General features: G+C 63.6%; 2 protein-coding genes across 3 annotated transcripts; one reads left to right on the top strand and one right to left on the bottom strand.

The window, feature by feature from the left end:
- Positions 1–642: 642 nt before the first annotated feature.
- POLR3D (RNA polymerase III subunit D) lies at positions 643–4,321 on the bottom strand. Of its 2 annotated transcripts, none has more exons than XM_033081226.2 (8): positions 3,985–4,321; positions 3,832–3,875; positions 3,406–3,551; positions 3,207–3,331; positions 2,952–3,123; positions 2,310–2,557; positions 1,244–1,396; positions 643–1,058 (listed from the first exon to the last, which is right to left on the bottom strand). In XM_033081226.2, exons 1-8 carry the CDS (start codon positions 4,147–4,149, stop codon positions 936–938), a joined length of 1,176 nt encoding a protein of 391 aa, XP_032937117.1. In that variant the 5' UTR covers positions 4,150–4,321; the 3' UTR covers positions 643–935. The 2 variants fall into 2 exon arrangements, with proteins under 2 accessions (XP_032937117.1, XP_032937116.1); XM_033081225.2 differs by having other exon boundaries at positions 3,207–3,334; positions 3,985–4,320.
- A 2,261-nt stretch (positions 4,322–6,582) lies between these two features.
- LOC117007918 (phytanoyl-CoA 2-hydroxylase interacting protein) lies at positions 6,583–11,350 on the top strand. The gene is made up of 5 exons (XM_033081387.1): positions 6,583–6,947; positions 7,957–8,140; positions 8,805–8,979; positions 10,035–10,152; positions 10,268–11,350. Exons 2-5 carry the CDS (start codon positions 7,976–7,978, stop codon positions 10,800–10,802), a joined length of 993 nt encoding a protein of 330 aa, XP_032937278.1. The 5' UTR covers positions 6,583–6,947; positions 7,957–7,975; the 3' UTR covers positions 10,803–11,350.
- The last annotated feature ends 690 nt before the right edge of the window (positions 11,351–12,040 follow it).

Genomic DNA, 12,040 nt, shown 5'->3' with positions numbered 1-12,040 from the left:
GGATGGGGAAGGAGGGGGGATGAGATGGAATTGGAGGGGTAAAATGGGACAGGAAGGTGGGATGGGATGATGGGATGGGGTGATGGGATGGGATGGGATGGGATGGGATGGGATGGGATGGGATGGGATGGGATGGGATGGGATGGGATGGGATGGGATGGGGCAGGAGGGGGGATGACATGGAATTGGAGGAGTAAAATGGGACAGAAAGGTGGGATGGGAGGGGATAGGATGGGATGGGATTTTGGGATGGGGCAGGAGGGGGGATGAGACGGAATTGGAGGAGTAAAATGGGACAGGAAGGTGGGGTGGGATGAGATTTTGGGATTTAGGGATTTTGGGATGGGTGGATAATATGAGATTGAGAGGGCAATGTCAGATTTGAGGGGCTTTAAAATGGGATGAGGTGGGAGCAGCAGGGTTTAGGATGAGATGGGAGATCAAAGTGAGAGAGGCAAACTCAGGCCCAACCCTGCCCAGTGGTTGGTGCCCCCCATCCCTGCTCCCTGCCCAGGGGCTGGTGGCACCCAGGACACCACGATGACAGCCCTGTCACCCCCTCAGCACACAGTGAGGGTCACCCACTGCCCCCCACCCACTGCAGCCATACCCCAAGGCCTTGCAGAGGTGACAGCACAACACTGAGCAGCCCCACACAGTGGGAAAAGAGCTTTTATTCCAGGTTTTTCCCCCAGGACGTGTGTCCCGCTCCCAGCAGCGTGTCCACAGAGCTGGGGGACGCACCAGGGTCCCAAAGATCCCGAGATCCCCGTTTGGCACTGGGGGGAAGCCGCCGGTTTGGGGGACACCCCGCGGGGCTGGAAGGAGGTGGGAGCTGACTTCGCACCCACACCTGCACCAGCCCCCTCCCCACGTCCCAAAGGCACATCTGGAGGGGCTGAGGGTCCATCCCTGGGGGGCTGGGACCCCCTGGGCTACCGGTGCCGGTGCTCCAGGAGAGCCTCGAAATCCGGGGAGCAGACGAGCTTGTGGCGCACGTGGCCCAGCACGATCATCTCACCTGTCCGGTTATCCCCGATTCCCACAGACACCAGCTCCTGTTCCATGGGAGAAAAAACACTCATGAGCAGCCCAATGGCACAGGAATCCCTGGGGCAATCAGTGCTGAGGCTGGAGATGTCCCCAGAGGGGACAGGATCCTTCCCCGCTGTTGTTACAGGGATTTCCAAGAGGCAGTGTGACCCCCTGGGGTTATTTTGGGGTCCCAGTGTCCCCTCCATACCTGTAGGAAGGAGCAGGGGGTGCCCATGGTCACGTCCAGGGTCACCTTGCCCAGCACCAGTTGCACTTTTCCCGATTTTCGGATGAGCAGCTTCCCCACCTGCCCCTCGGGGAGGTCGGCCAGGGTGCAGGTGTTCTCTGCCTGCTTGGCCTCCTGCCACGGCACAGAGGGAGTGGGGTCACAATGTGGGATTGGGATCACCCCATGGGATTGGGATCAGAGTGTGGGACTGGGATCACAGTGTGGGAGTGGGATCACCCCGTGGGATTGGGATCAGAGTGTGGGAGTGGGATCACAGCAAGGGATTGGGATCAGAGTGTGGGAGTGGGGTCAGAGTGTGGGATTGGGATCACAGCGTGGGATTGGGGTCAGAGTGTGGGATTGGGATCACCCCATGGGATTGGGATCAGAGTGTGGGAGTGGGATCAGAGTGTGGGATTGGGATCAGAGTGTGGGATTGGGATCACAGTGTGGGGCTGGGATCAGAGTGTGGGATTGGGATCACAGCGTGGGATTGGGATCAGAGTGTGGGATTGGGATCAGAGTGTGGGATTGGGATCACAGCATGGGATTGGGATCACCACATGGGATTGGGATCACAGCGTGGGATTGGGATCAGAGTGTGGGATTGGGATCAGAGTGTGGGATTGGGATCACCACATGGGATTGGGATCACAGCAAGGGATTAGGATCACAGCATGGGATTGGGATCACCCCTTGGGACTGGGATCATCCCATGGGATTGGGATCACCCCACAGGACTGGGATCACCCCTTGGGATGGGGGAACAGCACCATGGGATGAGGGGATAGCACAGGACTGGAGGGGAAAGGACACCACGGGACAGGGGGATGACACCATGGGATGAGGGAGACCCCATGGGATAGCTGGGAAGTCACCATGGGACTGGGGAAAACACCATGGGATGAGGGAGACCCCATGGGATGTGGGGGAAAGGACACCACAGGATGGGGGAACATCCCCTTGGGCTCAGGGGAGATGACACCACAGGAGGGGAGCGACCCCAGCCCAGGATGGGGAGACCCCCCCACCTGAGAGCCCCTACCTGGCTCTTCTCCTGCTTCACCAGCACCACCTGCCCGTCCTCATTGTGCAGCTCAGATTTGATGGGTTTGGAGTCGTGGGTGGGGGGCTGGCCAGGCAGGGTGTCAGGGAGCTGCAGGAACACCAGCTCCTCCTCGGCTGCCAGGCTCAGCCTCTGCAGCAGCTCGGCTGCTGACACATCCTGGGGGAATCCAGGGGAGCCCTTGGGCTGTGCTGGCTTGGGATCCTCCTCACACGGCTCTTCCTTCACTGCAGAGGGGGTGAGTGGGCATGGGGAAAAGGGGGACACCCCCAGCTTGTCCCCACTGTGTCCCCAGCCCAGCCCAGCTCAGCTCAGCCCAGCCCAGCTCAGCCCAGCTCAGCTCAGCCCACCCAGCCCAGTTCAGCTCAGCTCAGCCCAGCCCAGCCCAGCCCATCCCATTGATCCCATCCCATCCCATGGATCCCATCCCATCCCATCCCATCCCATCGATCCCATCCCATCCCATCCCATCCCATCCCACAATCCCATCCCATCCCATCCCATCCCATCCCAGCCCAGCCCATTGATCCCATCTCATCCCATCCCATCCCATCCCATCCCATCCCAGCCCATCCCATCAATCCCATCCCATCCCATCAATCCCATCCCATCCCACCCCACCTTTCACCGCTGGTGGATCCAGCTCCATCTTCTCCTCCTTGGCTCCAGGGAGCCATGGCTGGGTGTCCTCCTGCTCTGCCACCTCCTCCTTGAAGAGCCACCCCGAGTGTGCCAGGGGCAGCTGCACCGGCTTGTTCCGGATGTCATTCTTCAAGCCCGGGTCATCCAGGAACTGTGGGGACAGGCAGGGGACACTCAGCACTGCCCTGGTGGCACAGGGGACACTCAGCACTGCCCTTTTCCATGCCCACTGACATCATCCTTCTGCAGCCTCCGCAGGATCTGCTTTGTCTCCTCGTCCGTCTCCCGCTTCTCCTTTTTGATGTTGATGATGTGGGAAGGACCAAAGTCGGACATGTCCACGCTCTTGTCCCAGGAGCCTGCTGGGGAGCAGCACAGGGTCACCCCAAGTGACCTTTTCCCCCTCAAAAAAACCCCCCAAAGCTGCCCTTACCTTTCTTCTTCATCATTTCAGCAGGGCCCTGCTCGAAGATGGAGTGGGACTGGATGACCTCGGGCCGGCCGCGGCCCCGGCCGTGCCCATCGCGCTGCCGCTCCCGCTCCTTCTTCTCCTTCTTGACAGTCACGTCCTCCCGGGGCCTGCGGGGCAGGCAGGGGGCACATCACCCCCATCCCTGCCCCAAGAATCCCCCAGGACATGGATTTTTTTGGGAATGTCACCCAGAGAGAGCTGTGTGGATATCGAAGATGTTTCCATGGATATTTGGGATATTTATACGGATCAATGGGATCCCTTCTCACTCCTCCCTTCTGCAGATCAGCTCTGCCCAGTTCCCACAGTCTCTCCACCTCCAAATCATCCCTGTGCCCCTTTTTTACCCATGGAGACCCCACTGAAAACAACCCCAAAGCCACTCACTCCTCCTTGATCTTCCTGCTGATGATGTTGGGGGTGAAGGTTTTCTACGGGCAAGAACACAGAGAAAAAATCATTCCCAAAACCCAAAACCCCTCTGGGGTCTCTGCTCCCCAGACCCCAATTTGAGGAGGGGGTGAGGGGGGTGGGACTCACCTTTTTGACGCCCCCCAGGGTGAGGTCTCGGGAGCGGATGGAGGGGAGGCGGCCCGGGCTGAGGGGAGGGGCTGCAGGGCGCCTGCCCAGCACCCCCCGAGCCCCTGGGAGCCCTGGCCGGAGGCTGCCCGGGGAGCCAGAGCTGCCAGAGCCCCCCTCGGCCATCCTGCGGGGAGGGGGGCACGCTCAGGGACACCTGGGGGGGCTCAGGGGGGGCTGGACCCCCAAAGAGAGATCAGTGATACAGGCACCCCAAAAATGAACACCCAAACAGGGCTCAGTCATACACTCACCCCAATATTGAACACCCTGCACCCCCAAACAGGGCTCAGTAACACAGCCACTCCAATAATGAACCCCCAAACAGAGCTCAGTGATACAGGTACCCCAATAATGAACACCCTGAAACCCCCAAAGAGAGCTCAGTCATACAGCCACCCCAATAATGAACCCCCAAACAGAGCTCAGTCACACAGCCACCCCAAAAATGAACCCCCAGACAGAGCTCAGTGATACAGGCACCCCAATATTGAACACCCTGAACCCCCAAACAGGGCTCAATCATACAGGCACCCCAATAATGAACCCCCAAACAGAGTTCATACAGGCACCCCAATAATGAACCCCCAAAGAGAGCTCAGTCATACAGGCACCCCAATAATGAACACCTGTACCCCCAAACAGAGCTCAGTGATACAGGCACCCCAATAATGAACCCCCAAACAGGGCTCAGTCATATACCCACCCCAATATTGAACACCCTGCACCCCCAAAGAGAGCTCAGTCATACAGCCCCACCAAAAATGAGCCCCCTGAACCCCCAAACAGAGCTGAGTGATACAGGCACCCCAATAATGAACACCCTGCACCCCCAAACAGGGCTCAGTAACACAGCTACCCCAATAATGAACCCCCAAACAGGGCTCAGTCATACAGGCACCCCAATAATGAACCCCCCTGCATCCCCAAAGAGAGCTCAGTGATACAGACACCCCAATATTGAAAACCTTGCACCCCCAAACAGGGCTCAGTCACACAGGTAACCCAATAATGAAACCCTGCACCCCCAAATAGGGTCCATGTGTAGCCCCCTCCCCAGGGGGGTCGTGTCCTCTCTGCACCCCCAGGACCCACTTGTCCCCCCCTCCCCAGGGGTCTCAGAGCCCCCCATACACCCCCAAACAGGACCCACTTGTTCCCCCCATCCCCAGGGGTCTCAGACCCCCAAACAGGACCCATTTATCTCCCCCTCCCCAGGGGTCTCAGCCCCCCCACAGACCCCCAAACAGGACCCACTTGTCCCCCCCTCCCCAGGGGTCTCAGAGCCCCCCACACACCCCCAAACAGGACCCACTTATCTCCCCGTCCCCAGGGGTCTCAGAGCCCCCCATACACCCCCAAACAGGACCCACTCGTCCCCCCCTCCCCAGGGGTCTCAGCCCCCCCACAGACCCCCAAACAGGACCCACTCGTCCCCCCCTCCCCAGGGGTCTCAGCCCCCCCACAGACCCCCAAACAGGACCCATTTATCTCCCCCTCCCCAGGGGTCTCAGCCCCCCCTGCCCCTCCACCCCAAGGGTCTCTGTTCCCCCCCATTCCCCTCAGGACCCCCTTGCTCCCCCTCCCCAGGGGTTCCGACCCCCATTACCCACTCACGCCCCCTCCTCACAGCCCTCATCCCCCCCGGGCCCCCCTGCGCCCCCTCCCCAGGGGTCTCAGCCCCCTCCTTGCCCCCCTTTACCCACTCTCACCCCTCTCCCCAGCATTCTCACCCCCCAAACAGGACCCACCCCCTCCCCCGCTCCCCGGGGGTCTCATCCCCCTCCTCGAACCCCTCAGGACCCCCTCGATCCCCCCAAAATCCTCCCCCGTCCCCCGCCACGCCGCCCCTTACCCTGCCGGGCAGCCACGGGCCCCACTGCGCGTGCGTCACGCACGGCGCGCCCTTCCTGAGGTGACGCTGCTGCCGCCATCTTTGCTGAGGGCACGGCGGGCCTGGCAACGAGCCGCCATATTTGTGGTTGGCATTGCCCAACATTGTGTGAAGGCGGCGGCGCCATCTTTGTGACGGGCAGTGCCCGCTTCTCCGGACTGGGCACCGGGGGCGGCGCTGGCGGGGACATTTTTGGGGGGTCACTCAGCCCTTCATTTAACATCCTCAGGGGATTCCTGCAGTGCAAACACTCCCTCAGGATCCTCTGCGGCCCCACAGCCAGCCGGGCACCCCCACAGAGGGGGTTCATGCGTGGGCATCTCCTCGCAGAAATTTGGGGGGCAATGAGGTTTTTGGGGTACTGTCCCGCCCGACCACCCAAAAAAAAGCTTTGTTCCTGCAAGAAGGGTGTTCATGACGTGCAAAACAAAAGGTCCGTCTGTCCGTCCGCCCCCCTGGGGCTCTGCACCCCCATTCCCGCAGGGGTCCTGTGTGGGTACCAGCATCCCCACGCACCGCATCCATCCCATTTTTGGGGCCGGGATGGGGTGTCCCTGCTGTCCCACAATCGGCACAACCGGGACATCCCCCCAACCCCGATCCCAAAAATGGGGGGAACAGGCAGAACCTGCCCACCACCCACCCCCAATCTGCACCCACATCCCACTCTGCCTCCATCACCTGACGCCGCACGCATCCCTCCATCCCATTGGCAGAACCGGGAGGTTTTTCCTTCCTCCCCCTTCTCTCCCAGCTCCTTGGATATCTATTTTTCCCATATATTTTTTTTTTCTCTCCCTCCTCTGGAGGGTGTTTGCTATTTCCGAGCTGGCTGGGAGGATCCCAGTCGCATCAGCCGCAGGCAGCGACGCGGCATCGCCGGGTACCACTGCGATCCCTCCGGCATCCTCCGTCCTTCCCGCTGGGATCAGCCCCGCCGGGGCTCTCTGTCCTGCCCTCCCCTCCCTCCTGCTGCCCTGCCGCTCCACCGGCATCCCCGCGCCTCCCGGCAGCCCCCCGGCACGGCCAGGTAAGGGCCTCACCGGCACCGGGACACCGGAGCGGCCACCAAACCCCGGTGGCGTTGGGGCGACATCCCGGTGGCATCGCTGAGGGATGCTCGGGGGGAATCGCTGAGGGCTGGTAGGGGACATGAGGTGTTGGGGACACGGGGACATGGTGACACGATCCCGGTGCAGAATTCCTGCGCCACCGCCGGGCACGGGAATGGGACAGGGAGGTGGCACCTTGTCCCCAGCGCGGTGACCTTCTGCCGTGCCCGAGGGTTTGGCGAGGGGGACGAGCGGGGTGACAGCGGCTTTGGGGTGCCTGGGGGGTGCAGGGGGAGGGGGCTGGGGGTCTGCGCAGATGGGGGGGACACGTGGCCGTGGGTGGCCGTGGGTGCCGAGTGACGGGGACACACACACACGGCTGAGCCCGGCGTGGGTGGCCGCGGGCACACGGGAGGGGGGTGGTGGCACGTTGGCAGCCACCGCTGCCCCCGCACAAAGCCGGGGTGAATCGTGGGGTGCCCCCTCCCCTCTATCCCCCCTCGGAGCACCCCCCCATTCCCGTGCCGTGGATGTCACTCCGTGTCCGCGTCTCCGTGTCCCCTCCTCGGGCATCGCCCACCCCCAGAGCGCCTTCCTGGGGCGCAGGGAAACTGAGGCACGGGCCGGGGCAAAGGCGGATCCAGCTTTTCCAGTGCCTGCGTCCAACCCTCCCCTCTCTCCCAGCAACTCCCTCGGCTCTCCCCTTGTTTTTCTTTCCCCACCCGGTGTTGAGCAAACCCCGAAACGCCCGCTGGCGTCGCGCCGGGGCCCCGCGGCACCCGGGGGAGCGGCCGGGGCCCCCGCACCCGACCGGGCTTGTTCCCGGCGTCCCGCTGCCTGCTCCTGCCTGCGCTGCCTATTCCTGGCTCCCGGCCGCTTTTCCACCCCGGTGCCATCTGCTCCGCCGCGGGCGGCCTTGGCAGCTGCCGGCGTGGGCAGCGACAGGGGGCTCGGCACCCCCAAAAAACCCCTGCGCTGTGCCCGCAGGAGCTCAGCCCCTCCGGCCATGGAGCTGCTCTCCACCCCCAAAAACATCGAGATCAACAACATCACCTGCGATTCCTTCCGCATCTCCTGGGCTATGGAGAAGGGGGACCTGGAGAGGGTCACCCACTACTTCATCGACCTCAACAAGAAGGAGAACAAGAATTCCAACAAGTTCAAGCACCGGGTGAGCCGGGGGAGGACGCGGGACCCCCTGCCCGCGGAGAGGAGATGGGATCGGTGGGGAGGAACTGGCTTTTAGCCCTCTCTAGTGCTAAATTTGGATCATTCCCCTCACGGGACACGCTGGAGGAGGGGACCGGGACGGGGATCGGGGGGTGACGGACCCGGCTGAGCCCCCGCGGGGGAGCTGAGCTGCTCCTGCTCCCCCTCCCCGTGCAGCGAGTCACTAATTGGGGCCGTTTTTAGCAGCGCCGTTGCCACGGTGATGCTATTTAATGTTTAACATTATTTTTTTTTTCTCTCCTCCCCAATAATAAGGGGTGGGGGGGTGGGGGGTGGGATATTTTTTTCCCCTCTATCTCCCGACTTCAGCATCCGCCGTTGCCACAGAAACGGCTCTGCACTGCGGAGCTGCTCCGTGGCCTCTTGACACCGCGAGATGCCACCGGGAGCGGGGGGTCCCCGAGACCACCCCCACCTTGGGGACCCCGTGGCAGCAGGGACGTGTTTGGGGACAGGGATGGGGACAGAGCGGTGGGGACAGAGCGGTGGGGACAGCCCGACACGCGTCACACGGTGTTTGGGGGGGGGTCTCAATGGATATTTTGGGGGTAGGGATGCGGGACGGGGGGGACGCGGTCCCGCCTGACCCCCAGCACTCGGTCCAGGATGTCCCCACCAAGCTGGTGGCCAAGGCGGTGCCGCTGCCCATGACGGTGCGGGGCCACTGGTTCCTGAGCCCCCGCACCGAGTACAGCGTGGCCGTGCAGACCGCGGTCAAACAGAGCGACGGCGAGTACCTGGTGTCCGGCTGGAGCGAGACCGTGGAGTTCTGCACCGGGGGTGAGCGGCACCGGAGCGGCACCGGAGGGACGGTGGGGGCGGTCCCGGGAGCCCGGAGGGAGGATGGGGGCGATCCCAAGAGCCGGGAGCTGGGAGGAGGATGGGGGCGATGCTGGGAGCCGGCAGGGATTGATGCTTGGAGTCGGGAGCTGGGACGGGGGATGGGGACGACCCCCGGAGCTGGGACGGGGGATGGGGACGACCCCCGGAGCTGGGACGGGGGATGGGGACGATCCCAGGAGCTGGGACGGGGGATGGGGACGATCCCGGGTGCTTGGAACAGGATGGAGGCGATGCTGGGAGGATGAGGAGGATGAGGGGCAATGCCCGGGGTTGGGAGGCAGGAGGGAGGACGGGGTTGATGCTTGGAGTCGGGAGCTGGGACGGGGGATGGGGACGATCCCGGGAGCTGGGACGGGGGATGGGGACGATCCCGGGAGCTGGGACGGGGGATGGGGATGATGCCGGGAGCTGGAAGCAGGACGCAGGCGATGCTGGGAGGATGAGGATGATGAGGGGCAATGCCCGGTGTTGGGAGGCAGTAGGGAGGACGGGGTTGATGCTTGGAGTCGGGAGCTGGGACGGGGGATGGGGACGATCCCGGGAGCTGGGAGGATGAGGAGGATGAGGGGCAATGCCCGGGGTTGGGAGGCAGGAGGGAGGACGGGGATGATGCCTGGAGCTGGGAGATGGAAAGGGAAGAGGGCAGTGCCTGGAGCTGAGAGGGAGGAGGGAGATGATGGCTGGAATTGGGAGCGGGGAGGGAGAACAGGAGCGATCCCAGGAGCTGGGAGCGAGAGGGGATGAGCGCTGGGAGCCACGAGGGAGATGGGGGCGATGTCGGGAACCACGAGGGGCCGGCTCGGGGAGGATGGGGGAAATGCTGGGAGCTGGGAGCCCGGAGGAGGACGGGGGCGATGCCGGGAGCTGGCACAAGCCGGGCCGGTTGGAGCGGCAGCTGATGAGTGGGAGGCAGGAGGTGCGGGGAGCTGCGGGCAGGGATGGGCTGCTGCAGGGGGATGGAGACGCCCTGATGTCCCCGTGCCTGTCCCCAGACTATGCCAAGGAGCACCTGGCCCAGCTGCAGGAGAAAGCGGAGCTGATCGCCGGCCGCATGCTGCGCTTCTCCGTCTTCTACCGCAACCAGCACAAGGAGTATTTCCAGCACGTCAGGTACCCCCAGCCCCATTCCCCACGCTCCCCGCTCCCAGAGCGCATTCCCTGACCCTGCCTCTGCCTGTCTGTGTGTCCCTCCTCCTCCTCCTCCTCCTCCTCCTCCTCGTGGCAGGATGCACTGCGGGAACGTGATGAAGCCGTCGTTGAAGGACAACAGCGGGAGCCACGGCTCGCCCACCAGCGGGATGCTGCACGGCATCTTCTTCAGCTGCAACACCGAGTTCAACACCGGGCAGCCCCCGCAGGACTCGCCCTACGGCCGGTACCGCTTCCAAATCCCGGCCCAGCGCCTCTTCAACCCCAACACCAACCTCTACTTCGCGGACTTCTACTGCATGTACACCGCCTACCACTACGTCGTGCTGGTCCTGGCTCCCAAGGGCTCCTCCGGGGATCTCTTCTGCCGGGAGCGCCTTCCCCAGCTGGACATTTCCTCCAACAAGTTCCTGACGTGCTGCGTGGAGGAGGGCGAGCTGGTGTACCGCCACGCCCAGGACAGCATCCTGGAGGTCATTTACACGGAGCCGGTGGACCTGAGCCTCGGCGTGCTGGGGGAGATCAGCGGCCACCAGCTCATGAGCCTCTCCACCGCCAACGCCAAAAAGGACCCCAGCTGCAAGACGTGCAACATCAGCGTGGGGCGTTAAGGGGCCCGAGCGGGCAGGGCCGGGCAGGGGGATGGCTGCTCGCCGAGGGGGCTTCTCCCACGGACGCTGGTGGGTGGAGGGCACGGGTGGGCTCGGGGGATGCGGGAGATGCCCCGAGGATGGAGCAGGAGGGATGCTGGAGCAGCGAGGAGGCAGAGCCGCGGTGCGCCCCGAGGGAGGAAGCCTTCATCTCCTGGACTGGCCGAGCAGCAGCATCCTCGCTGGCGTGAGCCCCGCGCTCTGCCCTGCTCCGCGCAGCCGCTGCGGGACCCCCCCCCCCCTCATGTCCCCTCTGGTGTCCCCCGCATCCCCCCCGCCCCAGGTTCACGCAGCTCCCGGGACTGGGGCTCCCCGGCCACTCCAGGGGGGTCAGGGAGATGTTGGAAGCACCCCCCGGTTTTGAACCGCTCCTAGGGACGGGGGGTGCTCAGACAGGGACTGCAGTGGTGTGGGGGACCCTGGGCGTGCCCCCCGTGTCCTGTCCCTCTCTGCTCTGCCATCCCGCACCGCCCCAATCCCCGGCCCCGCGGCCCCGGAGGCAGCTGGAGGAGCCGGGGGAGGGGAGAAGGGATGAGAAGGGATCTGACCCCCCCTCCCCGTGCCCCCCAAACCCGCCGCCCCCCGCATGAGCCGTCGGTAGCATGGCGCTCGCGTGCGGCCCCCCCGGGGTGCCCGCCCCCCGTCTCTGTGTCCCCCCTGCACGCTGTACAACAACCGGCTCCCCGTCCCCGAGCATCCCTGTGCTGTGCTGGAGGTGTTTCAATAAACTCTGTGCGGTCGCCACCGGCCGTGTCACGCTCCTCTGTCCCCCAAAAAGTGGTTCGGACCCCCCAAAGCTCAGGAAAATGGGAGGGGACAAGGTGGCCCTCTCCAGCTCTCAGGGAAGTTCAGATGGGTCCGACCTTCCCGGAAATCGCCAGGTCCATCCCAGCTGCCCAGGCAGGGTCACCTGGATCAGGTGACACAGGAGCACATCCAAGTGGCTTTGGAATGTCGCCACCCTTCCCTGGGGCTGTCCCAGTGCTCTGCCACCCTTCATGGAAAGAAGTTCTTCCTCGTGTCGAGGTGGAACTCCTGTTTTTGTTTACATCCATCCCTCCTTGTCCTGTCACCAAAAACTCCCTGAACTCCACACCCCCTTCGCACCACGGAGACGGGATGAAAATCCCATCCCGCTTCTCTCCGGGCACAGAGAGGGAAGAGGCGGCTCCAGCAGCGAGCACGGGATGCAGGAGGGG

Source organism: Catharus ustulatus, chromosome 27, assembly GCF_009819885.2.
Source record: "Catharus ustulatus isolate bCatUst1 chromosome 27, bCatUst1.pri.v2, whole genome shotgun sequence".
NCBI lineage: Eukaryota > Metazoa > Chordata > Aves > Passeriformes > Turdidae > Catharus > Catharus ustulatus.
This window is presented reverse-complemented; position numbering and strand designations above follow the sequence as displayed.

Bases quoted from the DNA above. Each gene is read 5' to 3' on its own strand.
- POLR3D (XM_033081225.2), bottom strand. From the start codon at position 4,149: ATGGCCGAGGGGGGCTCTGGCAGCTCTGGCTCCCCGGGCAGCCTCCGG. The intron at 3,335-3,405 runs GTAAGGGCAGCT...GCTGCTCCCCAG, and splicing joins TGAAATGATGAAGAAGAAAG to CAGGCTCCTGGGACAAGAGC. The intron at 2,558-2,951 runs GTGGGGTGGGAT...CCCCCTCTGCAG, and splicing joins GGATCCACCAGCGGTGAAAG to TGAAGGAAGAGCCGTGTGAG.
- LOC117007918 (XM_033081387.1), top strand. From the start codon at position 7,976: ATGGAGCTGCTCTCCACCCCCAAAAACATCGAGATCAACAACATCACC. The intron at 8,141-8,804 runs GTGAGCCGGGGG...CACTCGGTCCAG, and splicing joins CCAACAAGTTCAAGCACCGG to GATGTCCCCACCAAGCTGGT. The intron at 8,980-10,034 runs GTGAGCGGCACC...GCCTGTCCCCAG, and splicing joins CGTGGAGTTCTGCACCGGGG to ACTATGCCAAGGAGCACCTG.